At 22.4% G+C, this 26,901-nt stretch overlaps 8 protein-coding genes across 8 annotated transcripts; 6 read left to right on the plus strand and 2 right to left on the minus strand. All coding sequences in view use genetic code 6, as the record gives it.

Annotated features, from left to right (window-relative positions):
• Window positions 1-178: 178 nt before the first annotated feature.
• Window positions 179-2,798, plus strand: TTHERM_000490579 (hypothetical protein; the record flags this gene model as incomplete). The annotated part of the gene is made up of 12 exons (XM_012797803.1): window positions 179-217; window positions 275-324; window positions 374-463; window positions 644-733; window positions 932-1,021; window positions 1,153-1,242; window positions 1,341-1,430; window positions 1,772-1,858; window positions 1,915-2,007; window positions 2,208-2,297; window positions 2,497-2,586; window positions 2,708-2,798. 12 exons carry the CDS (start codon window positions 179-181, stop codon window positions 2,796-2,798), a joined length of 990 nt encoding a protein of 329 aa, XP_012653257.1.
• An 877-nt stretch (window positions 2,799-3,675) lies between these two features.
• Window positions 3,676-5,634, plus strand: TTHERM_00490580 (transmembrane protein, putative; the record flags this gene model as incomplete). Its single annotated transcript, XM_001016835.2, has 1 exon — window positions 3,676-5,634. The coding sequence occupies one exon, from the start codon at window positions 3,676-3,678 to the stop codon at window positions 5,632-5,634; it is 1,959 nt and encodes a 652-aa protein (XP_001016835.2).
• A 1,115-nt stretch (window positions 5,635-6,749) lies between these two features.
• TTHERM_00490590 (hypothetical protein) lies at window positions 6,750-13,276 on the plus strand (the record flags this gene model as incomplete). Its single annotated transcript, XM_001016836.3, has 8 exons — window positions 6,750-7,307; window positions 7,394-8,989; window positions 9,190-9,605; window positions 9,755-9,844; window positions 9,907-11,042; window positions 11,156-11,701; window positions 12,056-12,247; window positions 12,306-13,276. Exons 1-8 carry the CDS (start codon window positions 6,849-6,851, stop codon window positions 13,274-13,276), a joined length of 5,406 nt encoding a protein of 1,801 aa, XP_001016836.3. The 5' UTR covers window positions 6,750-6,848.
• Window positions 13,277-14,255: 979 nt separating this feature from the next.
• On the plus strand, window positions 14,256-14,651 carry TTHERM_00490600 (transmembrane protein, putative; the record flags this gene model as incomplete). Its single annotated transcript, XM_001016837.3, has 1 exon — window positions 14,256-14,651. The coding sequence occupies one exon, from the start codon at window positions 14,256-14,258 to the stop codon at window positions 14,649-14,651; it is 396 nt and encodes a 131-aa protein (XP_001016837.1).
• Window positions 14,652-15,843: 1,192 nt separating this feature from the next.
• Window positions 15,844-17,809, plus strand: TTHERM_00490610 (transmembrane protein, putative; the record flags this gene model as incomplete). Its single annotated transcript, XM_001016838.2, has 2 exons — window positions 15,844-16,066; window positions 16,374-17,809. Exons 1-2 carry the CDS (start codon window positions 16,003-16,005, stop codon window positions 17,807-17,809), a joined length of 1,500 nt encoding a protein of 499 aa, XP_001016838.2. The 5' UTR covers window positions 15,844-16,002.
• Window positions 17,810-18,578: 769 nt separating this feature from the next.
• TTHERM_00490620 (hypothetical protein) lies at window positions 18,579-20,312 on the minus strand (the record flags this gene model as incomplete). Its single annotated transcript, XM_001016839.3, has 1 exon — window positions 18,579-20,312. The coding sequence occupies one exon, from the start codon at window positions 20,310-20,312 to the stop codon at window positions 18,579-18,581; it is 1,734 nt and encodes a 577-aa protein (XP_001016839.1).
• A 336-nt stretch (window positions 20,313-20,648) lies between these two features.
• TTHERM_00490630 (hypothetical protein) lies at window positions 20,649-21,655 on the minus strand (the record flags this gene model as incomplete). Its single annotated transcript, XM_001016840.2, has 2 exons — window positions 20,649-21,375; window positions 21,495-21,655. 2 exons carry the CDS (start codon window positions 21,653-21,655, stop codon window positions 20,649-20,651), a joined length of 888 nt encoding a protein of 295 aa, XP_001016840.2.
• A 2,228-nt stretch (window positions 21,656-23,883) lies between these two features.
• On the plus strand, window positions 23,884-26,258 carry TTHERM_00490650 (transmembrane protein, putative; the record flags this gene model as incomplete). Its single annotated transcript, XM_001016842.2, has 3 exons — window positions 23,884-24,810; window positions 25,146-25,620; window positions 25,813-26,258. 3 exons carry the CDS (start codon window positions 23,884-23,886, stop codon window positions 26,256-26,258), a joined length of 1,848 nt encoding a protein of 615 aa, XP_001016842.2.
• Between the last annotated feature and the right edge of the window lie 643 nt (window positions 26,259-26,901).

The raw sequence follows: 26,901 nt of genomic DNA on the forward strand, positions 1-26,901 counted from the left end.
AATAATATGTTCTGGTTTATTGATTATTAAAAAGAGTATTGAAATATAGATAAAAAAATCATACCTTAATTAGGTTTAATAAAATGTACTAAATATACTTATTATAAAAGAAATTATTTGAATTAATTAATAAAGATTTGACTAAAAAATAATTAAATTTATTTTTAAGTAGAAAAAAATGATAAAATAAACTTAATATTTTAATAGCCTAGAATAAGTAATTCTTAATTTCTTTCTTTGTGAATAAAAAAATAAGTTTATAAAATAAAAAAAGTTTTTAAGTTCGTTATTATCATCTCACACCAACCTTGATATAATACTATAGTAAAAATTTTTCTTAATATGCTGCCTAATTTATCAATCTTAATAAAAGAAATTAATAGCTATCTGAAAAAAAAATATCAGATTTAAGCTCAGCATTCGCAAAGTGTAGTCAACTCTCAAATTTGATAATTGATGTCTAGTAAAATTACTCTAACTGTTCGATTTAATAAATTACTTAAAGATAACTATGATAAAAGATTTTATGATTGTTATTATACATTAACATACTTTATTGCTTTAATAATTTTCAACTTAAACTTTTTAAAATAAATTTTACTAATTGATAATTTTTAAAATGAGTTAAAATTAATTTATAAAGATTTAATGAAATTGATGGATTTCTTGCATCTTGTTTAGGTTCTGCATTAACAAGTATTAAGAGCCTGTAATATTTAAGTCTGGACATTTGGTATAGAATTTATTTTTTTTATTTTATATTTTAATAAATTGTTAAAGTAAAGATACAAAAGAAGTAAGTAAGTAAGTAGGTAATTAAGCTTGCTCTTTGAATAATTTTAATTAATATGATATTGAATTTCTTATATCTTAATCCTCAAATAAACTTTTTTATATTTAATTGAAAAAATGTTATATTGTTTATTAAAAGTGCCAATAACCTTGGTGAAGAGGGTGCTTTAGCTCTAGGTTCTTCTTTAGCAAGATGTTAATCTCTCTAAAAATTAATAATTAACCTTTCGTAAAAATATTTTTTTTATTTTCATTTACTCTAAATTTTTGGATTAGGAAAATTAAAAAATAAATAGTCCTAATCTTTCTTTTGTTGCTATTTATTTTATTTTTGATTAAATTTAACAATATATTTAAAAGTAATAATAAATTGTGTGAAAAAGGTGCACAAGCCTTTGTTTTTGCATTAGCAAAATGCAAAAGTCTTCTTCATTTAGAAATTTTCTTTAGGTAAAAGATTTTGATAAAGTTTAAGAAAAATATAATGAAAATAGATAGATTAATTTTTTTTGATTTTAATTAATAGAATTATATTAATATAATAATAGATATAATTAAATGGGAGCAAAGGGAGCATCTAATTTTAAGAATGCTATAGAATAGCTCACTAATATCTAAACTTTAAACCTAAACCTCTTGTAATAACAAAATAATTATTTATTAATGCTTTATGCAAATAATTAAGCAAGAGTATATATAAACATATTTATTTATTTATTTTTTTCCTTCTTCAATTTTTCTTCTTTTTCATTCATTGATAAATAAGTTTGGGTTCTATATACTGTAAATGCTCATTAATTAAGGCATTCCCTAAGTATCTTTTGCCCAAAAAAAAGTGCCATATAAAAAATTTAAGAAAAAAATGCCATAATTAAAATATGCCTTAATTAACGAGCATTTACTGTATATATTTTTTCCATATTTTTCTTTTTATTTTAAATCTATAAATAAAATTACATTAATTTATTAATTTTAAAAGTGGGAATCAAATTGGAGAATAGGGTGTTATAGATATGTGCTCTGGATTGCAAAATTTAGCTAATCTCTCAAAATTAGAAATATACCTGTATTTTATATATATTTATTTTATTAATTTTTTATTTTCAATTAAAAAACAAAAAGATAACAAGAGTTGATTGGTGATAAAGGTGCTTAAGGTATGGGTTTAGCATTATCAAAATGCGCTAATCTCTAAAGTTTGAAACTCTATCTATAGTAATAACTATGTTATTTAAGTTATATTTAACATTTTAAATTTACTCTTAATATGAGAAATAAAGAAGATTAAAATAATTTAAACACACACACATATAAAAATTAATTTACTTTCTTTCAAACAATAATTTTATGATTTAAATTAAATTAATTTTTTTAACTCTTTATTGTATTTTATTTATTTTAAATACATTTAAAAGTGGCAATTAAATTACTGATTTTGGAGCATAAAATTTAATTTCTTGTTTAGCAAAAAGCAGCAGTATCTATAGTTTATCACTTGACTTATCGTAAAATATTATTATATTTATTGGTTTTAAAAATTCAAATAATAAATAAATATTACTAAATCATTCAAAAAATTATGTATACTTTTTTATTTTTTAAAATGCTTATTAATACCTTTAGTTTATGAATTTATTGTAAATTGTTGATTCTTCTTTAATATTATTTTTCTTTATTTTCACATTTTTATTTATATATTTCAAGAAAAAACGAAATTAGTAATGATGAAATAACAAATTTTATAGCAGCTTTGAAAAATTTAATTAATCTCTAATGTTTTGAACTCAATTTATGGTAAATATTTACTTAATATTTTGTATTAATTATTTTAAATAGAAAGTAAAATGATTTTTATTTTAAACATCTTTTTTTAATTTGCTTGTATAAATTTTTTAATTTATGAAAATATTAAAAGGAAAAATTATATTAATTAAAAGTCAGAATCAAAATTAAGAAGTAATATGCTCAAAATTAACAGATTAGTTTTTTAAAATATCTCTTTTTGATAGATTAAAATTATCTAAAAATATTAAAAATAGAAAAATATAGTAGCCAAATACTTTTCTAAGAATTATTGATATTAAAAAAACACAAAATTGATAAGCTTAAATAAAATTATTTAGTAATTAAAAATTAACATAATTATTTAAAAAATAATTTTATTTATTTAGAAATTATATGGTTTAATAAGATTAAATTTTTCACTATTAATTCTTTAATTTTTAATTTTAATTTTTTTACTAATATTGAGAAAAAGTAAGTTAGTATCATAATAAAAAATCTAATTCAGTTTTTTATTAAGTTTCTAAAAATCTGTCTGATTCAACTTTTTTATTTTTTGAGTTTCAATAAAAACATAAAGCATAAATAATCATATATATGTTCCAGGATATCCAATAAAATAATTAAAAAATAAATAATTTAGTTGTATATAATGTAATGTCTGATTATTTTTTAGTGTGTGCTAATATAATAGAATTTATGGCATATAAAACATTAATAATTTCATAAAAGAGTTCTTTTTTCAAAAAGTGTTTTTTGCAATTCAAAAAAATCTTTTGTTTGATAGATGATTTTTAAATGAATCAGGCTTTTTAGGAATATTATTGGAAATTAATTTTTTGTTTATTAGTTTGATTTTTTCAAAGGATAACATTCTTATTTTTTACTTATTTGTTTTTTAATTGATATTATTAATCTATTTTTAAGTAGAAAAATAAAAAAAAAGAATATATTTTTGATTTGAAAAGTTAATTAGTTATTTAGTAGTTTAGTTTTAAGCAAAGTTGTATAAAATAGATTTATTCATTTATAATTTAGCTTAAGTAGTTAAAATAGGCAAGGAGACATTTTAGGTGTTTAATTTAGTAAGCTTGAGAAAGTATGAATCCTAATTATCAAATGAATTAACAGAGAAACTAGTAATAATAACAATAACAATAGTAGTAGATAGAGAATTATTCTCAGGATGGAGGAAGTTTGTATAGTGAATAGTAGGAAAATGGGGATTAATCAGAGGAGTAAGGGTAATAAGATTAAGGAAATTTTGTCTAATAAAATGTAGCTCCACCTCCTTTGACAGAACAATAATTAAAAGAAGAAATAAGCTTATTTTTTAATATATTCGTAAATCCGCCACTTATTTTTGGTTGTCTGACAGCAATAGCATTTGAAAATAACCAGATAATTTACTAAAATTAGAACATTTAACAAGCATTTACTTATTCTTCGCTATTATTTTACTCTGTTATGTCTTTATGCTATTGTTTTCAGTTCTTCAAAGCTCTAAGATACTCAAAATTTAATTGGAAATAGCTAAGATTCATAAACTACTTTGGGTTTTTTTCAATTTCATTACTGATGATTATTTTTATTATTAATGGCATCTTATAAAAGAGATATTTTGATCTAAGATGGTCTAGAATGGCAGTAACTCTTCTCATGCTTAGCTAATATGTCCATTTTACTATAAAAAGGTTTTATGGGGAGTTTGATATCACACTTCCTGCTGTTTTTAATAGAATTTACTTTTTAGTAATTCCCCTAAACGATCATGAAAAGGAAAATGCATTTGTTTCTCTTACTGAAATATATGTAAAACTTAAATAATGCTGTTAACCTCTTACACTCATTTATTTCTTAATTTAAATTGTCTACCACATGAAAATGTACAAGTGGGCACCACCTTTTTAGTAATTATCACCACCATCCCTTGATGTAGAATACGGACATGAATAGTACTTATGGATAGCAATTGACTAATAAAGAACACTTTAGATGTTTAGCTTATTTATAATTCTCGCTTTGCTCACTCTTGGCTGCTCTCCTTATTTTGGGATATCCCATGAACATCAGAGCAGACTTCCATATATTTTTATATTCTTACACTACACAACTTATATTATGACATACAAATTCTATCTAACTGGCCAGCTTTTGACTGGTGATTCTACTAACATAGAAAAAATATTGACTCCAATAATTATAATCACAATTATTCCACTATTTTGCACTCTTTTTATAAAAAGAGCACTCACGAAACTTTATCGATTACCATCTACAGATTAATAGTAAATGTAACAACATTAAATAGAGTTATTTTCTTAATATAAACTAGATTTCCCAAGAAACTATCCAGATCCACCAGAATATGTGTCTTCGATTTAACAAAAATAATAGCAAACGTATCAGCTAGTAACAGCTGAGCAAATTGGAATATGTTTTGTATTATTTATCTACCAATTTGTAAATCTAAATTAGTTATACTCTACTCATTAGCAAGAAACAATAGGACCATAAATACAAGGATTTTACGATTTGATGGTAGATATCAATGTTTACATATTTATAATTCACACATTTATCTATCAAGTATTAACCCAAACAGCCGAAAATATATTGAATTAAACAGAATATGGAATTTTTAGTTTCTTATTTTTAGCAAATTATGTCTTAACGCTATAGTGGACATTAATTTGTTTCTTAACACTAATCATTCTTACCTCATACATCATGAATTTTACTGAATAAGATACAGTATTTCATATAGGGCCAGCCATTTCCATATTATGGATGCTCTTAATTTATTCTATCAAGCAAGGTGCAGTCCCAAAAATGATTTATGAGTACGCTAAATTTGTTAAGATACAGTTTTTCTAAGGTTAGTTACTCCAAAGACTAGACATTCATAATAATATAATGGAAAATTTAAACAACATGAATGCTAATAACTAATAAAACTAATAACAAAATATCAACAGCAATAGCAATTTAATTATCAATCTAATTAACAATAATAACAACAACAACAATAATAATAATGTAAACATAGTTTTTTTATGAAAGATTAAAAAAAAGTTTTGCTTTTTATATTTAATTAAATAAAAATAAAGATAAATTTAAAAAAATATTGATTTTATTTTTTAGTTAGTGTAAATCAATTAATCAATCAATTCATCCATCAATTTATGCATACATCTGATTTGAATATAATTGTTTGAAATTTATTTAAGATGTCATTTATTTTATGATAACTTTAAACTTAAAATTACTTTTTAAGATTATTTTAATGTCTAAAACATGAATTTGTCAGTTTTATCAAGATTTAGATAAAATATTTATCTTTTTATAAATTAAAAAATTAAATTAAAATTTTTTTAAATAAAACAAATAAATTTTTGTTTACATTTTTATTAAAATGGAAAATATAATTTAACAGTATTTCATTTTTTCAGAATAATTTTTTTGAAAATTTTAAAATTTAATTTATTTATTTATTTTCTATTTTTGAAATCAAAATAATAAACATATTTATTTAAGTATTTTTTGAAATTAATTTAAAAAAATTAGTTTAATTGAAGACTCATTATTTTTGGTAAAATATGATGGTAAACAAAATTTAACTTTAATTTACTATAAAAAGAATTAAAAAAGATTGGTCCAAATTAATTATCCTAAATTAGTTAGTGATTACAAGCGTAATTGTAATTTTGATAAATTAAACTATTGATAGATATATAGATAAATGCTTTTAAAAGTCCATTCATATTTTTATATATTTTTATGGATAAAGTTACAGAAAAATTAAATTAGTCGTAGAACTAAACTTATTCACAGTGTTTGATAGCTCTTTTTTATCAAGAAACTGGTATTCATTTAATTACATAAGGATTTCTAAAAAATAAGCTTATTTTTATGAGGAGATTTAACAGTTTTGTAAGGTATTTTCAAAATTGGAATTAGGTTTTTTTAAAGATTTTCATATTAAAAGATAAATAAATAATTTAGATTGATTGAATGGTTTTTTCTAACAAAGATAATATTTATCTGTATTTGTTTTAGTAAACTACTATGCAATGAATAGGTATATTTATTGACAAATAAATACTGTCTTTTTTGTTTTTTTTGGAATAGAACTAGCAAACAAACTATTAATTGTTAATTAATATTCACTATTATTAAATTGCTTTTAAAAAAATTAAAAATCTTAGCTTATTTACTTTTTGTTTGGTAATTAATTAAAAAAGATTTAAGGAATAACTTCAAATTACAGTGGCATGCAAAATCATGCTTTTTAGCATGGAGTATCTGGAAACGGAGACTCTAACAATATCCCAGCATCTCTTTAGAAAAATACTTAATAGGATAAAAGGATTTCGCAATAGGATATTTATATGCTCCAAAGAAAAGAATCTAAACCTAGTAATTACTCAGTAGCTAATGGAAATACAATTAATAGCAATTAAAACAGTTCCAAATCACTGTCACTAAATAAGACAGAAATTAAATTTAGACTTTAAAAGAGCGTTGATGCTTACCATGGTCATTCAAACTTATAAGAGAACAATTCTCCCAATTAAAAATTTAATTAGACAAATGAGAGATTGTACACAAAGTAAACAAGTAGAGAGGGTAGCAACAATAACCAAAACATGAAGGATCTAAGTTAAAGGCCAATGACTTAATAAGGAGGAATAACTCATAAGTATATTGGAAATAACTCTCCAAACTCTAATGTATGATTTAATTTAAATACAAAAACATTATATTTAGCAATGCTTCATAAAATATTTACAATATATATTCTTTTTTGAAATAATAGCAGCTACCTATGATAAGCAAAGATAAAAAAGATAACAAAATTGGCAATTAAGTTGACTAAAATAACGAAATCATATAGAAAATTCTTTAGCAGAGTAAGTAATAGGGTTGTAGCACACCATAAAAGAATGCTTCTTCAAACTAGAGTTTTCTCCCTAGCTAAAAAACATTACAAATACTCACGAAAGAAGAGCTCAATTAAGTGAAACATTATGATGATTTGCAGAATAAGTTCAATAATAAGTCGTATTCGTAAAGTAAGAGTTAATTGCCACACTTTCAATCTTAGATGAAACTTAGTGCTAGAGAATCAATTGATAATATAGCATAAACTGTAGGAATAACTTAAACAACTTCAAATTTGGGAAGTAATTCAAAGCAGTAACTCAGTTTATAATTATAGACGAATCACATATAATAGCACGTAGCTTTCACGTAGAGTAACCTCTTAAAGCACTTGAACAATCACCACAACTCATTACAATAAAATTCTATTTCATGTAATTCTCCTTAAATTCTGAACAAGTAAAATCAAACCTAGCTAGCAAGCGAATATTCTTACTAGACTAGCGCTCTTAAAAACTAATCAGTTTAAGAGATTACAGAGAGTCCTAGAAAAATGGCTTTTATCAGTCAAAAGGATTTAAAAAGTCCTCAAGATCAAAATAACAAAATAGCTAACTTTTTCTTCCCTAATGGTAGCCATAATATTGATGAAGTAAAATCTGAATAGCACTAGAACGATTACTAATTTGATTAGAATTAATTAGAAAATCAAGCTACTAATTTGGAAACATCAAATAATAATGAGTATTACTCCAAGATTAAAGATAAACAGATGTCTCTCAGACAGCTAAATACCAACTTTGTTCATAGAAAAGGTAGTTAGGTCTAAAGTGATGCTACCTAATCCCCAATAGTAACTCCAACAGAAACGACTATGAAACTCATTCAGCAAAATTAACTTAAAGTGAAAGTATTGTTGGATAGTTCTAAAGCTAGAAAGTCATATGGAGAGCTTCAAGAAATACTCTAGCCTGATAAAATTAAGCCTTTCAATACTTACATATCTAAAAGTAAACTTTTCTAAGAACTCAAAGACAGTTCCGAGTCTTCTTCTTCTAAGTCTGTGGCAGCTGCTAACAATTAAAGTTTTCATAGAGCTTATACAGCTACATAAACAAATTAATAAAACTCCACAATTTAAACTTAAAATTTACTTACGAGAGGCTCATAAAAACCTAATTCTCCATTAAAAACTTCTACTATTTCTTCTCCAGTATCTCAGTAAATTCAAAATTAAAAGACACACAGCAATTAAACATGGATTGAAAACATAAGAAAAATGCAAAATCCACTATACATTTAGGGAATTGAAGAAATAGAGGAGTCACTCAAAAAGGAGCTGCCAAACATAAATTCTGATGTACCATCAAACAGAAACGAAGTTGTCACACTTTAAAAGTGGTTCGAATCAGGATTAAAAAGCTTTTAATAAAGCGACAGCAAAAAATAATTTAAATATCTGTATATTACTTTCAATGAGTTAATAAGATAAATTACACTCGATTGTGCTGAAAGAGGGTATTTTTTAAAAGTAATTAAAATAACAAACACATTCTTTATTTTTCTATATTTATTAATTTACTTTAATTTTTAATGAAAGTAACTTAATTTGAACTTAAAAAGTTAAATTGTAAGTTATATTTTGATAAAAATAAAAAAATACTTTGTTATTAAGACAGTTTAAAATATTTTAAAATAATTCTAAAATTATTAATTTATAAAACAATCTAGGAAATTGTTTTCAAGATCGTAGAACATTACTAAAAGTAAATTTCAGAAGTTAATGAAGAAATATTAGTTGAAAAATCTAAGAGTAAAGATGAGGTTATAAACACCAGAAGAGTATACGAAGGAATTTTCTTAAAAAAGGAAGCAGAATTTGCAGAAATTAAGAAGCTCAACGAAGAATACCTAGCTAGTTAGGCTGATGTAAATAAAACAATAACCTCACTTCAAAATAGAGAAAAGGATCTTAATGAACAATTAAATAACCTCAAATCAATTTCATAGTTCCTAAAAGTTCAACTTAAAAAGTTAAGTGAAGACAATCTCAAATTAAGAATGAAGCTCAAAAAAAGAAAATACAATTTAGATGGAAAGATAGTCAAATAAATTGAGAGCGATCCTCAATTTGCCTAAGAAATTATGTAATTTTTTTAAAATTTAAATAAAAAAGCCAAATAAAAATGAAATTTATCTTTTAAAAATGTAAAAAAGAAATTTTATTAATAAAAAATAATTTTTTTCCCTAAATTTTAAAATTATAATTTTGTTAATACTTTATTTTAAAAAATAGACAATAAAATTAGGGCATATAAAATTTGATTAAGAAAGGTGAATAGCAGTAATCAGACAAGAAATTAAATTCAAAAAAATAAATAAAAAAGTAATTAAATAAAATATGGAAATTTAATTAAATTTTATGGTTTTTTTATATAAAAATAATAGTTAAAGAAATTCAACTGCAAGTTATATAGAAGCTCCTTCATTCACTAGTTTAGTTAGATTAAATAAAAACAACAAAGAAGTTTCTAATTTTAGTAGTGATTCAGATACTTCTTTTGATGAATTTAAAAAAGGTAAGAATGCAAAAGACGAATTTTCTTTATTATAGCCATATATTCGTAAACATACCATTGAGTAATCAACTCCTTAACTTAACCACCTCTATTTACAGAGCTCAGCTAGTAAATAAAAATCTCGTAGAAATAGCTCAGCAAGTAATAGAAGCTCTAATTAATTTACTGTGAAAGATTTTAAAAGAAATAGTGTTACCTCATAATCAGGAATTCAAGGAGTAACATAGAATGTGGATATTAATAAAAAAATATTGTAAATTGCTATTTAGGAGCAGATAGAAGAAAATGAAATTAGTAGTTTCTCTTCAGAAGATAGCAAATTAATAATTGATGAAGCTTAAAACGATATGGTCGATATAAATCATTTAAATGCAATCGGATTCTAAGATATAGATTCTGTTGTTAAAAAGGAATGTGCAGAGACTTAGGTGAATGCTTCTCTAATCTAATTTGGTTGTGAAAGTGTTGAAATTTAGACAGATTTAATGAATTTGACGGAATAAAAATATGATGAGTTTTTGATAAATTCTGAAGAAATCGATTCACTGATTGATTTCAGAATTTCTGGAATAAAACAATTTTAGATAATGTTAGAATAAGAAGGCAAGGCAATCAATATAGTGGATTTGCAAAAAGATATTGTTCCTACTGGATTCAAGCCACTTAAAATGCCTGCTAATATTTACAAGGGAAAATTCAATAAATTCGAAAGACTTTATGAAGAAAGTTTGCAAGAAGTAGCCTTAGTCAATTAGCAGTTAGAAAAAATGAATATTGAAAAAAATCAACTTTTTATTAGAGAAAAAGAACTTTTAGAAGAAATTAGTCAAATAAAAATTTAGTTAAAAAAAGAAAAGGAGGAAGAGCAAAAAAGGTTGCAAGAACTTGAGAGAAAAAGGAAGGAAGAAGAGGAAGAAGAAAAAAAGAGAAAAAAGAAAGCCCAAGAAATACCTGACAAGTGGAAAAATTACCAGCATCTTGTTTATAAAAAGAAATTTAATCAAGGTAATTTATTCAAAAAATAAATATTTATTTGTTATTAAAATTATAAAATGTAATTTTTTATTAAAGTTACTGAATGATATCATTAATCATTTAATTATTCATATAAAAAATAGATGGAAGTCCTAATAATTACATTCAATCAAATGCTCCAAAGCTTGGATAAAGAGCAATTATTGATTTCGATAAATAATATTAGACAGATCTTGGATAAATTATTATTGATAAACTTTAGAATAAAAAATACAACAAATTTAAGAATTTCATGCCTGTTTCTACAATTCTCAAGCAGATCAATTTGATCTATTAGGATCGTATTAAATAAGTATAAGAAAACCCTAGATTTAAGGAAATTTCTTGTTCTAACTTTTCTTATATCTTCCTCACTAAGATTTTCGGTCTCAAGAAAATAGTTGATCAGAAATTTATTATATTTATTCTTAGTTTAAAAAGATACATGCAAATATTTAGGATAAACATGTTTGCTCGTTTCCTAGGAATTCTAGAGTAAAAAAACTTAAATTTCACTTTAGACGAATTCAATAAATACATAGAAACTTTAGATTACATCTAGAACTAGTGTAATATAGGAAAGGATCTAGAAATTTCTGAATCTGAAACTAAATACTACGTTCCCTACATCAAAGTTGCTGCTTTTGTTGGTAATTTTTTTTACTACTTTAAATTTATATTTCATATTCTTATTTTTTTTTTTTGGATGATGAAAATAAATTCATTCATTTAAAGCTCATTAGTCATTTCTTTAAGTTCTATTCATTTAAAATAATTTATTTCTAATTTCTAATTTCTAAATTAAATTTATTGCTTTTTTAACAAAAGATTTTTTAAAATTAACATTTAAAAAACTTATTTAAAATTTAAAGTTTTTTTATTGATTTTTAAAAATGGTAATTTTGATTCATCTTTGAAATATTTTAGTTGTCATTAATTTATTTTAATCTATATATATAATTACATTTTTTTAAATAATTAAAATAAAATTCTTTTTATTTTAGGAAACTTTGCTGATGCCAGATTCACAACAGAGGAAACTACTGAATTTAAGAAAGAGGTAGATCAGTTGAAAGAAAATGATCCTAGATATCCAAATGTTCAAGTTACAGATTTTGATGTTTTTGTTCACAAAATGCTAAGTAAGTATAGAATGCTAGTAAACAGAGCCAAGACTTATGTCATTAATGCTTTCAGTATAAAAATTTATTTTATTAATTAATTTTTAAATAACATGTTACTTTTAATAACCAGATGCTAGTGATTTGGATGGTAATGGAATTTGTAATTTAGAGGAATTCTTGATTCTTAACAGAAACATTGAAGCCGATAATTACAATGAGGAGATTTTGACAGAAATATTTAATGAAAATGCTGACATCTTTGAGGAAGGAGAGCCCAATTTAACTTTCAATAAATTTGCTGTGGTTTGTGTAGACTTTAACCTTTTCTCTGATGAAGCTCAAGACAAATTTTTGAATATTAGACTTAAGAGGGAAATAGACCTTAAGTTTGAAGACTTGAAGAAAGCATGGCCTTAGAAAAAGGAAAATTATGAGAGAAAAATTAATTCATTTAAATTCACTGATGAAAAAATAAAGGAAAAATGGATGGAAATTACTTAAGTCTTAAATGAAAGATTAACAAGCAATGAAACTCAAGAGCTTAAGCCATTGTTGATTGCTGAGAAAATCTTGGAAAAAGAATTAGAATTCCTAGAAATATTTGAGTAGGAAGGATTTGAAGACGAAGAAGCATTAAATAAGTATATGACAACGGATGAAGTAAAAACAAAAATAACTCACTTACCTGAAAATGCACAATAGTAAGCTATAGAAAAAATTAAAAATTCTCTAACTAGAAAGTCAACATTCAGTCTTTCTTAAACATAAATAACAGAAGAATAAACGTAGATAAAAGCCTTCTTATAAAGTATAACTTAGAATACTGAAAAAGACCTTAAAAAAGCCAAAGCCTAAATCAAAACAGCTTTGCAAGAAAAATTAGAATAATGTGATGAAGATTAATTACTAAAATAAATTGATCTTTTACTTGCCCAAAATCAGAATCAAAATCAAACTCCTAGAGATATCGTAAAAAGGTAGGATAGCTTTAGACTAATAAAAAATAACAGTGAAATTTCAATTCCTGAATAGCTTAACAAATAATAAATAGAATTGCTAATATTTGCAAAATAAGAAGTTGAAAATTCTGCAAAAAAATGAAAAATAAATTATGATTGTAGATTAAAAAAAATTTAAAAAAATAATTAATTCATTAATTAAATAATTCACTTCAAAATTAAAATAAAAAAATTAATTTAGTTAAATTATAAAAGCTATCTATTAAAATAAATAAATAAATAATTCTATTCATATTAATTAATTTAAGATATACAAAATCTAATCAAAATCTAACATCCTATTTAGTTTGCTTTCAAATATTATAAAAGAATTCATACTAAATTTCAAATAAATTTATTTTGAATTTTCTAAAAAGTAAAAAAAATATTTACATTCAAATGTATTCAATAAAATTACATCAATAAATAATTATTCGAATTTTAAAAAATTATCATAAAAAGTAAACAACTACTCAATTTTCATTATTAATAATTAATATCTAGTGAAAATAATTATTTATATATTAAATGCAAATGTTTCCTATACAGTTATGCTTAATAATATACCATATTATTTATTTTAATTTAAAAGTTTAAGATATTTAAAAATAAAATTTGTTATTTTATTGATTGACTAATTAGCTTAATTTATTATATAAATTAAAAATAAATATTAAAACTAATATTTTTGTAATATTAAAATAAATTTAAATTATGATAAAAATTAATTTCAAAATGTATGATTTTTTCTTTAGATTTGATGATAGAAGGAAGAAAGATAATGAATTACATATATTCAATAAATTTTAATGGTTTTTTTTACATAAATTGTGTAATTTAGAATCTTTAATTAATTTCATAATCTCTTTAGCTAATTTTACTGTAAATCTAGTTATCTGTCTTTATATCTATTTATTAATTAATAGATTAATCAAACAATTTATTTATTTATTTGTCAGTCTTTCTTTTTTTGAAAAATTTGATGATTGATATTAATACTAAATGAAAGTCATAAATTTAATTATATTTAATAAATTTAACATAGTAAATCTTAAATATATTTTAGGAAGTAGAAAAGAGGAATGGTTAAAATAGATCCTACAAATAAGTGGTCTACCACAAAATTATTAAAGGAGACTGATACACATGTATTTTATAGAGACAATTTGGGCAAAGTGAGAAGCTTTAGGAAAGACACGCCCTCCTCTAAGGATTTTGTTAGATTAAGATTTATGGAAAATTTTTGGAGATGGTGGAGATTTAAAACTCCTGATCTCAGAATGGCTCTTACACCTGTAGCTTTAAGTTTAGTTTCTGGTCTAATTATTTATAATTTATCAATATGGGTATCAGAGCATGATGTTATGATATAAGAGAGAGCAAAATTGCCAAAAGAATTTACAAAAGAAAATGTAGAAGCTTTCAAAAAGGAGAGATAATAAAAGTAAAGCGAAGTTTAAGGCAACACTTAGAGCTGATAAAAATATCTATCTAAATATTCACTCAAAAACTGACAACAAACAAAGCCAATTTTAATTTAAAAGAAAGTTAATTAAAGTATTTATTATATATCCATCTTCACTTGTCTGTAATCATTTTAGCTTCGCATTTTGCCATCATTCAACCTATTTTCATTTATATTTTCTGGCATTTTTCAACAGAAACTTTTGTATCTGATGCTTGCTTATAAATGAACTTTAACCAGTCTAATAGAATATTCTTTTTGTCCTCAAAACATAATTTTATTAAATTAAAAAAAGTTAAAAGTATTTAATAAATTTAAATTGTTTTAATGAAAATGTTTAAAATCTTAAAATAAATTTATTAAAAATCTAAAAAATGATAAAATGATAAAATTAACTCTTTAAATCACAATTTATTAGAAAGTTAACCATAATTTATAACATAACTCAAGACTTATTTTGTTTAATTTATATTTTAAGGAAATTAAAACAACAAGCAAAAAAGCTATTAAATAAATAGTTCGGGTATTACTTGCTTACTTTTTTTAATAAACACACTAAAATAAATTAGCATAAAATTTAACAGTCTAAAAAAAAGCGAAATGTAAAAAAAGTGTATTAAAATAACTGAAAAAAGGAATAAAAACTTAAATTAAATAATACATTTGAATTAATAATTGTTGATAGCTTTGATAAATTAGCTAGAGAAATTATTCAAAAAAACTAAACTGAATATTTGTTATAAAACTTCTCTATCTATTACATGAATTTACACCAATCAGTTGTAACTGAAATTGCCTTGAAAGGAGTACAGAATACTTAAAAATAGTATCTGTTTTACATTGCTCTAGTAAAAAAAATACTTGAATTTAATTTGACTCAGCTTCTTTTATAGGTTATTTACAAAAAATAAATAGTTAAAGGTAAATTCAAAAATATTATATAAAAATTTAAGCAATAAACTAGCTATTCAACTTCATGTATCTATGAATGAGTGAAAAAAAAATGAATTAAGTTAAAATCAAAGAGTGAATTGATGTAAATTTTACATGTTTTTTTTTGCTTTATATCTTTAGTTTCTGTTGATTTTTCTTTAGAGAATTGAGTAATTTAACTTTATTTACATAGGAATTTAATGGTTTAATTGATTTTTAAAAGAAAATTGTTCTTGTCAATCTTGTTAATAAATAAATAAAATCAAATTAATTAATTAATATTAACAAAAAAGCTTATTCATTCATTTATTTTAAACAAACAATTAAACAAAAAGATTGAAAGCTTAATAAATTACATAATAAATAGATAGATCAATCAATCATTTTATCTACAAATTACTGTTAGCAAAACATTAAAATAGCGAAGAATAATGCAAGGCTTAAAATTACCGTATTAAAAGCATGCAGATGAGGATGAAGAAACAAGTCCTCAAAGTAAATTTTTCTATTGCTTTCAACCATTCTTATAAATAATCTCATTTCCTCCTACTCATTGTACTCTTATAAATGAAGTTCAAAATTTTATAATTTTTCTCAACAATTTGATCTAATTTAAAAATTATTACTTAACTCACAAAAATTCTTATCAAGAACCTAAGGAAAGCTATAAATTTAGATCATTTTTGCAAAATTAACTGCAGTTAGCTTGAATTTTTAGCTATTTATAAAAATATTACCAAAATATTTAATATAGAATTTGTTAATAAATTGATAGTTAGATTAATCAATTTTTTATAATTAGATGCATAGATTGTTAACAATGAGAATCATGAAACAAATAGGTCTTGTATTATTGAGGATAATTCTAAAAAAATGGAAACATAATTTAATTAAAGCTATATGGTTACCTACACACAAGGCAATATGACTACTAATTCAAACAATATAAGCATTTCGAAAGTAGATCTTAATTCTATTTAGGGAAGGTATAAATCAGCCAATAAATAGCAGAGTTAAGACATGTAGGAATTCGTTATGGATAATAATAGCTTGCAAAATAATGAAGATAATAGAAATGACAACAATTAAATTATTCCTTTGGAAATTTAAAACGAAATGATTGATTACCATATGAAGAATTAGAATGGCAAATAGCAACAAAACTCAAAGAAAACTGCAAAGTAGCTTTAATATAAAAAGAGATAGGCAGATTTGCATATTGAAATACCCAATTCGGATGAAGAGAGAAAAGCTAAGCAAGATGCTTATAACAAAATGGTTGCCTAATAATAAATGATAATGTAGAATGGAAATGGTAATAGTAGTAATAGACGTTAATTAAACCAAGACAGAGAAAAGAAAGGAGAAGGTATGGAAAATTAAGAAAGTGCTAGAGTTAATGATATCATAAAAAATAACTAAATTGATGTAGAAAATTTAGAAACTATTTAAATTGATTATGATTTCGAAACAATTGAAGGTCTCACTGATGACTAGTGCTTAGAACTTTACTGCGAAGGAAGTGTCAAACTGAAAAATTAGTCACGTTTGTTTTGCAAATTAGCTTATGAGCACTTGCTTGTAGAGAAAATACGCTCAACAACAAGATTAGTTTACACAAATTTAGGAATTGTGAACAACGGCAATTTGAATTCTAGCGATTTTATTTCTGAATACATAGTAGGACCATTAAAAAGAGAAAACACTAAATTTAGAACATAAGATATTAGTGAAGCATTTACAGTTTAATGCTCTGATTACATACATTTCAACATTAAAAAATAAATAAGCAGAGCAGTTAGATTGTTTATTGTTTTATCTGTTATAATGCTTGTCTCTTTCATCCTTAAAATTTAAGATTCTGCATATGAAAAAGACGTCACACTTTAAATATGTTTTATCCTATTGGGACTAAGTTAATTTGCTTCAACTTACTTTTATGTATCAGGGATATATGCGTGTAGCAATGAATATATAAGGAAAGGTATCTTCTTAAATTAACTCTACTTCTTTGCCAGCATTGGCCAATTTATATTTGAAAGCATAGCTCTCAATTATTTTAGCCAAATAGCAAATAACACTATTCAAACAAGAACCAACTTTAAGCAAGTCATATTTTATTATTTCAGCTTCATCATTACTTTTATCGTCTGCCCTTATTTGTATAAAATTAATAAAAATACTACCTCTGCCGTCCGCAGAATAATTAAAATTGTCTCCGACGAATACATTGATTGAAATTATTTTATAATTTAACCAATAAAATTTATTCTAACTCTTTGCTTAAAAATCAACTTATCCTTCCAATAAACCACCTATAATATTATTTATCCATCTAGCCTTTATCTATATTTAAGCTATTAATATTCCTTGTATTAATTACTATTATTATTCATTCATTAATTAGTTCTTATAAATTATATAAATCTATATTTATTTTCTTTTAACTCTTTTTTCATTTTTCTTTCCAATATTTATCAAAAAATAAACTTCTAAGTCTCATTTTTTTAAGAAACCAATATATAAAATAGTAAATAATTTATCATATATTTAAAAAAATTGCTTTGTTAAAATGAAACTATATTTTAAAGTCTTATTAATAATAATTATTTTAATTTTTTAAATTAAAAGAATCAATAAATTAATGGAGAAAAAAAATGTTTATAAATCTATATCTAAGTTTTAACTTAAATTGGTAATTTATTTTAAATAAGTAATAAAATAAATTTTCAAATATTTAAATAAAAATGTTAAACATTAAACATAAACTTGATTTTACAAATTATTATTTTTTTAAATGAATTTTGTAAAATATAATTTTTGAGAATATTTTTTAATAACAACTCTGAAATATTGAAAATGTGTTTTTACTATTTCAGAATCTTCCTGTTTTTCAAATCTATTATTCATCTTTAATTTTTAATAAACTAAAATAAAATTTTTTTATTTAATTAATTTACTCATAAATTCGTAATTATTTTGATCTATATTCTAGCTTTTTTTGTAATCAAAATGATTAAAAATTTTCACTTTCATAAAAATATTCTACTGAGACTGTATGCTGTTAAGGAATATTACCAAATCCAAATGCTAATTTATAACTACAATTTTATATTAAGCTTAAATTACATTAATTAACATTCTCATAAGAAGGATAATCTGAAATACTTAAGTAATTTTTTTCAATATTAACTCTCATCTCTAAATATTAAGGAATATTTCTTTCTTAAATAAAATTTCCTCGAATTTTATTGCTTTAGTTATTGGATGTACTTATTGATCTATTATTATTATTATTATTATTATTATTATTATTATTACTTTAATTAAAAAGGCTGTTTTATTATTAAAGAGATTTATTTTATTAATTATAATCAAGTAGTCCAAAAACAAGAGATTAAGAATTTTTAAATGTATGAATTTTAAATACTATAAAATAAGTTTTTTTTTTATTAATTTAGAGGTCAAAATAAACTTATCCTTCGTTACAAGAGGAAACTAGAAGACCTTAAACAATAGGTAATGTAGCATATTTAGATGGTTATAATTTTAGATAAAAATTTTAATTACTATTAAATTATTCTATAAAATTTGTAAATACAGCTTCAAAAGGCCTCATTGTATTTGAATTTTAAAGTTATTTACTTTAAAATAGCTTTACTATTTTAGAATCTTAAAAATAAATATTCTAAACTTATCTTAGCAATTAAAAATATTTTATTTATGAAAAACAATCTTCTTGATCTTCTTATTAAAGCTCATAATCTTCATCAAGACTTTTTAATTAATTTTCAAGTTTCTAAATAATGTCGATTTTTGCAGAAGTAATTTCTTCAGTAAAATTATCTTCCTATACTTCGTTAATAATATCTTGGATATCAGAGAAAAGATATAAATTTAATATATTTTAAAATTTGTATTCCGCTTATTCTTTTCTATAATCAAGAATTTCATCATATTAAGAGATTATATGCTGAGTCTTGCAACTCTGATTTATTAGATTCAACACTTATTCTGCTAATAAAGAATTAAAATCTGTTATATTATTTTCTTTTAAAATCAATTCGTCATAATTAGGTATAATTGATCTAATTTCTTCATTTTCAAAAAAATCTATATTTTAGATAAGTAAATTTACTGTATTTAAGATTTCCTGAGGTTGCTAAAATACTTATTTCTCAAAAATATCAGCTATTTATCTTCTTTTTTCTAAATATTCTAAGTTTTACATTTTATTTTCTTCAATTTGACTAAGCAGCTCATTAAATTCATCATTTGAATATGATTCTTTTTGAATTATACTAAACAGTTTCTCTCTTTAAAAGAACTAATTGTAATATACATGCTGTTGATCTAACTCATCATATAAAGCATTTAAAACTTTCAACATTTTCTATTGCTATTAATCAATAGATTCATAAATATAGGTTTGAAGCGACTTGAAATAGTTTGATATCTTTTCAATCATCTAATTTCTGCACTAAGATCTATCTAATAGTAGATGATTCATTAGATTAGAAGAAATATCTTTAGGCCAATTCTGAACGGGCTACTTTTCATTATTTTCTAGAACTTCTTTAACTGAAATGAAGTATTTAACATTTTAATAACTCTTTAAAACGCAAGCTAAACACATAAATTTTTATTACTATTTTAAGTCAATACATATGCATTCTACTTATTTTCCTTTATGCTATTAACATTCATTTTGCTAAACAGCTATGACTGGTTACTACTCCATATCTTATTTCAATTATTTCTTTTATTATTTTTTCAACTTAATTAATAAAAAAATATTAAATATTTCCCCTCTCAAAATTTTAATTCAATTTATATTAGCACTAAATTTGAATAACATTTTAGAGTAGGGTCTTTTTTTAGAAAGAAGTAAAAATATTTGTATTTATTTTTGATAAATCACATACTCAATATTTTAGATAAGAATAAAATTGTTTAATTATAATATTTATAAGAAAGTAAATAAAATTTTAAAAAATAAGTAAGTAAGCAAGCAAACAAACAAACCAATTTTTAGAGTGATGTGTAGTATGTATAAATAATTTACAAATAAATAGTTTCAATAAAATTCTTTCTCTTTAAAGCATTATGTATGATAGAATTTATTATTATATTGAATAGTAGGAGGAATAAATCCTTCTTTAGGGGATTTAAGTTTCATGTAATTTTTGCAGTAGTCACAAAGAGTTGAAGATTAAAATACTTTTGAGAAGTAATCAATTTTATTAGTTTTCATTTATGGGAAGAACATGTCGAATAATACATTTGTATCTAATTTTTTCTAAGCTATTCTAACAAACACAGATATTTCTTTGAATACTTCAGGGATTTTATCTGGGATTTCAATTTTTTCTGGTTCATTACTAAGAATGCTTTAGTTAGACTATTAGCTTTGTAATCTCTTAGGGATTGGGCAAACAATAAGATCTTATACAATATATATAGTTTAGTAAGTGTTATTTTACATATGGAATTTTGCTTCGCGCACAAAAATGACTATTTAATAATTAGAAAGAGGCTGACCAGGTAAATTAGGTCTGCGTATTGAAATCATTCCTGGCTCAATAAGAATTCCTATACTTGACTCAATTCTTTTAAAATACTAAATATCCTTAGTGTTAAGTTTCTTTTCAAGCTAGAAATATTGATTTTGTATTATCACCTCTTCAAATCCATCCTTAATCTATTAGTTCTTTTCGAAATTTTTTTAGTCCTCCACTTCTTTATAATTTGCCAAAAACATTTCCAAGGACTTCTCTAAATTAGTCTTTTTCTTATCAACATTCCTTGAATTTTATTTAATTAAATTGAAAGTTAATTTAAATTTTTTAATCATTTCTATCAATCAATCATTTAGTTATTTTTTATTATAAATGTATATATTTATCATGATTCTATTTTTTACTGAGGAGTTTATCTTTAATTGGGTGGAAGCTAAGGATTATTTATGGTTGATTGTAAATTCTTTATCGCTTCTAAGTAATTGATCAAATTCTTTTTTACTGCTGATAATAGATTTATATTATGGTCTATCTTCACTAAATATTTTTGCTTATTCTTATTCATTTCTAACCTAACTAAAATTAAAGATATTTATTTGATTTAATACTATCAATTATATTAGCTAGACATAAAATCCTAAACAAATTATCAATAGAATCTTGTACGCTAATTTATTTTATAACAAAAAATATATGTAGATAGTTAGTTAAATATATATAAATAAAGGATCATTACATTTTAATTTTTTGCCTACTTAGCTTCAAGCTAATACCATTTATTTTATAATAAACCAATGAAGGATAAAAAGAAAGAGATTCATATTATTTTCAAAAAATTTGTTAATCAAATTTAAAAAATAAATTATGAAATATAATAAAAACTAATATTTTAAATATATTCATTCAAAAACAAAATTAATTGTTAATTGGAACTTGAATTTAATTAAATTGTATTTATTCATTTATTGATTTTTATTAAATTTACCAAGATAAATATCTGATTTGATTAATTGAGTTCAATTCACAAAAAAATAATTAATTTAAAAATCTGCTAATAAAAATTATATAATAGAAGAGCTATAAAAAAAATTTGATTTAGTTAGAAAATTTATTTTAATGCTAAATATTAATCTAAATAAATAACTATAAATTATTATATCATATTTTAGTTTATAATTTATAAAATTATATTTAGAAAAAAGCAAACTGAGTTTATTTTTTGAATTGATTTGTTATCAGAATATTTGATTGTAACTAAATTAATTAATAAAAATATGATCGATCTTTAAGCAAATATTTTTAATTAGATTAGATACCTACAGAATATAAATTTTGTAAATATTATAAATAGTAAATCAATTTAGTTAAAATGTTAATTAATTATGTCAAAAACATTTATATCTTTTAGTTTTCTTTTGAAATGTTTGTAAGATAAAAATAAATTTTAAGATTTTAATTGGACTCAAATATTTTATTGGCAGTACAAACAAAACTGTTTCTGCATATTTATGAAAATATTAATCTTTCAATCTAAGCAGAATCAATTAACCTGTTTTTTGCTATAATAAATATAAAAAATAAAAAGTTTTTTAGTTTTAAATCTCTCAAATTTAAATATATTCCATGTTAATATTTTTTGTTTGAATAAATTTTTAAAAATATGAAAGAGTAAAATTTAATATTGCAAAATACTTTATCATACAAATTTTGTATTACAAATTCTTTATCACAATAATCATAAAAAATGTATCCAAGTTAATAATTAGAAGGTAAGAAAAATTCTTATTATTTTCTGCCAAACCTATTTTTTTTATTTTATTGATTGAAAAAAATTTACTTAAAATCAATAAATATGTTTTTTTCTGCCAAAACAAAATTTATAAATATAAAAATAGGAAGGAAAAATATATATTTTTATCTAATAATTTTATATATTTAGCACATATCTTCATTTATACTTGATTTTTTAAATGAAAAAAATATCAGCTACCATTTTCAAAAATTTTTTGCAAGTTACATAGATTAGGCTTTCAGATACTTCTGATAAATGATATATCGTGGTGTATTAATAATAAACCAGATATAATTTTGTAACACTTCTTAATTAATAAAAATTAAAACTATTAGTAATCTTTAAAGAGTAAATTCCTAGATTTGCTGTTGTGAATTTTAGAAAAATTTAACAAGATCTAATTTTACAAGTAATTTGTAAATTGGATTTTTAATTCAAAATCAGATTTTGCATATTTTCAAAATATTAAATATGTTAAAGAATGGATATACAGAAAATCCTTTTTAATTATCTAATTAATTTACTTATGTAGATTTTCGAAATATCATTAAAAATATATTTGTCCTACCTAATTTAATTTATTAATTAATTAAGATAACAAATTGATTACTAATTACATATTATAGAGAAAATAATGTTAAAATTAAATATCATCTAAAAATTATTTACTTTCTTTCTATTTTTTACTTGGAATAAAAATTTGATAAAAAATTTGATTACTCATTTCGAGGAGAGTGTAATAGAAAAGATGATGACAGAAGTGGATGATTTAAAAAAAGGTATTTATTTGGCTAAGCTTATTTATGCATTTGAGTGAGCAGAAAAAATACATAAGAAATATTATTAAATATCTAGATTAATGTATTTTCCTGAACCACTTATTGTTAATCAATTTGGATGGTACTTAATTATACTGTTTATATAGCAAACAAACCAAAGTAATTTGAGTAAATAAAAAACAAGAAAATTAAAAAGTAGTAAATAAGCAGATTAAAAACTTAATGAAATACCTAACAATAATAACCATATTTATATCTTTCTTCAAGGCATTTGCTAATAATTACCTCAGTAAAAATATTACTCTTATTAAAAAAAACCATACTTTTAGTGATTAAGCAAGTGCATGCCCTTAAAAAATAAAAAAATTAGAGTTTCCTGCTTCTACTTAAAACATCTTCTAAATGAAAAATATATACCTTCAAGATGAATAGTTTGCAACAATAGTAGTCTATAGTTAAACATAACCAGTTTAGATCATTTTATGGGATCTTTAAAAAGTAAATTATTAAGTTGTAACATTATAAATCAATGGGTCACCTTTATTGAAAGCATCAGATATAATTGTTTATGACACTGATTTAAGACTACTGATTTTGATAATATAAGCAGATACGTTTGTGGTCTTTTAAAGACCTTTAAACACATTTTAATTCAACTTAGTCTAAGTAGTTAATATACCTAATTATTCATCATCGATGACTCCTTTAATTACTGATATGTTTATAATAAAGGGATTGAATCAGCTTGTTATATTAGACTTCAATAACTTTAATCTTTTATTTTATGATCTTATTAGTTTTACAGGAGTTCCAGTTAAAGTTATAACAATTGGTATTCCAAATGAGGTTACTCCTGTATAATCTGCATTTTATGCAAGAAATATTCCTAATACAAATTATATTGCTTTGGTTGACTTTAGTTATGCATTAATTAGAGTCATTAATTACAAAACTAAAGAAATAGTTTTTACATCGAATGATAATATATCAAACAGACCTTTGAATTATTCAATCCTAGGCGTTTATGCGAAAGATTCCCTCGTTATTTTTTACAATGATCACTATAATTCTTTGAACCTCAAATAAAGATAATCCAACTTCCAGGTCTTCTCAGTGGATTAAAATCTTTAATTAATTAGTTAATTTTATGTAAAAATATTTTAAATTATTTCTATTCAGCAAAATTATTTTAAAAATACTTTGTTTAAGATTTTCTTTTCTTTTACTTTAAAAGGTAGTTTGTTAGAAGAAAAAATTTAATTTTTCTCTAACTTGATTTACTGAAAAATTTAACAAAAATTTAAAGATTAAATTTTTCAACTAAAAATTAAAGACATACGCATTTACTGTATAATTCAACTAAAATTGATTTTTTTAAATTATTTTTTTAATAAGTTATTTTAAAATAAACATTTTCTAAAAATGAAAAAATATTTTTATAAACTTTTTTTAATTATTTATGTATTTTCATTATATAAAAATAGATAGACAATCCTCAACCTCTTCAAAATTAACTAAAATCGATGTATATTTTATAAAACACTCCTCATGTTGTAACAACCCATAATTTAGGTGATGTATATATTTTCAGCCTTTATTCTGGTGAGTAGATAAGACACTATAAATTCGATAACTATACAACTTATGATGCTTAGTACCTTTAAGATTATTTAATGTTTTCTTCTTTTGATAGAGATAAAAATTTAATCATCAGCTATTTTTTAGAATGGGACCAAGTTCTTTATCCTCAAGACAGAGATACCTCCACATAGGGAGTATGCGTAAGTTAATGTGGAGATAAACAAGGCTACAATTAAGATTTACTTGCTTGTAGTACATGTGACCCAACTCTAAATTGTAAAACTTGTAGATTTCCTTCTGGTTATTGCGACTAGTGCTATGAAGAGTTTTATCTTTCTTAGGGGTAGTGCTTGCCCTATTGCAAAGGAGAAACAGGATGTAATAAATAAATATAAAATTTCTAAAATTAGTTTCAATACTTAAAATTTTTGTAAAAGAAATATTCCTTTAACACAGGAAAAATCATCACCCATTAAAATCTTACCAGTGTTATATAAAAATTAACTATATTCTTTTATTATATATATCATGTTTAAACTCAAGAAAATATTATTATTATTTCAAAAAAAGCTGCGACATTAGATAGCGATGGTAAATGCTAGTGTACTCAAGGGTATTATATGATTCATAACGATATATGCATCCCAAATCCTTGCAAGTAATGGGAATAGCCATAATATAATTATGAGTATTAATAAACTAGCTGTATAGATATTTGCGAAGAAGACTTATACTATGATATTGAAAATAAAGAATGTAGCTGTATATCAGGATATATTAAAATAGGTAGCTCTTGTAAATTAGATGTAACAGGCATCTGTTTAATCATAGTTTTTATAATTATCCTCACTATAGCAATATACAAATACAGATTATCTTTAATATTTTAAAAATCAAAGGTTTTCTTTGAAGTTGATAATATCTAACAAGGTATCAAACTTAAGAAGTTTTTTGAGAGTAATAGTTAAAAAGTTTAATCAAAAAAGAATAAATAAAAGCAAAAACTAGAAGTTTGAAGTTAATTTTTAAACTTCTGTAAATTTCTTAAGATTGATTTAACGGAAATAAAGCTAATTTATATTTATTTTATATTAATAAATTCTTCTAAAAAAACCAAGTCTTCTTTTTAATGCAATATAAATTTATTCAAGCAATAAAAGATAAAAATATTCAAAATAAAAATTAAATACTTAATAGAAATATCAGTATTATACATATTTAAATTTGGTATTGCTAAATAAAAAAGTAAAAAAATAAATGCCATTTAATTATTAATATTTCCTTCTTTTTTAACTGTAATAAGACTTATTCATTTCTTTCAAAATGTGTCTATTTCTTAATTAAAATTTTGACGTACCTCACAAAATTATCTTCTAATCTCGTTCTCTATTTCTTCTTAATTACAATAAATATTTTCCCTCTCTTTTAAATTTAATAAAATAAATGTATTTTAACAGAATGCATGATACATTACTTAACAATTTACAATTTTATTAATCGCCTCAATTTTTTTTATATTAACAAGTTATTTTAAGAAGAATAAATAAGAAAGCTTATAAATATGAAAATTATAAAATAAAAATAAAAATATGATTTCCCAATCGAATTTTGAGTGACTGTAATAAAAAAAGATTCAATTTTTTAGCTAAATAGAAATAC

Source organism: Tetrahymena thermophila (assembly GCF_000189635.1).
Source record: "Tetrahymena thermophila SB210 genomic scaffold scf_8254636, whole genome shotgun sequence".
Lineage (NCBI taxonomy): Eukaryota > Ciliophora > Oligohymenophorea > Hymenostomatida > Tetrahymenidae > Tetrahymena > Tetrahymena thermophila.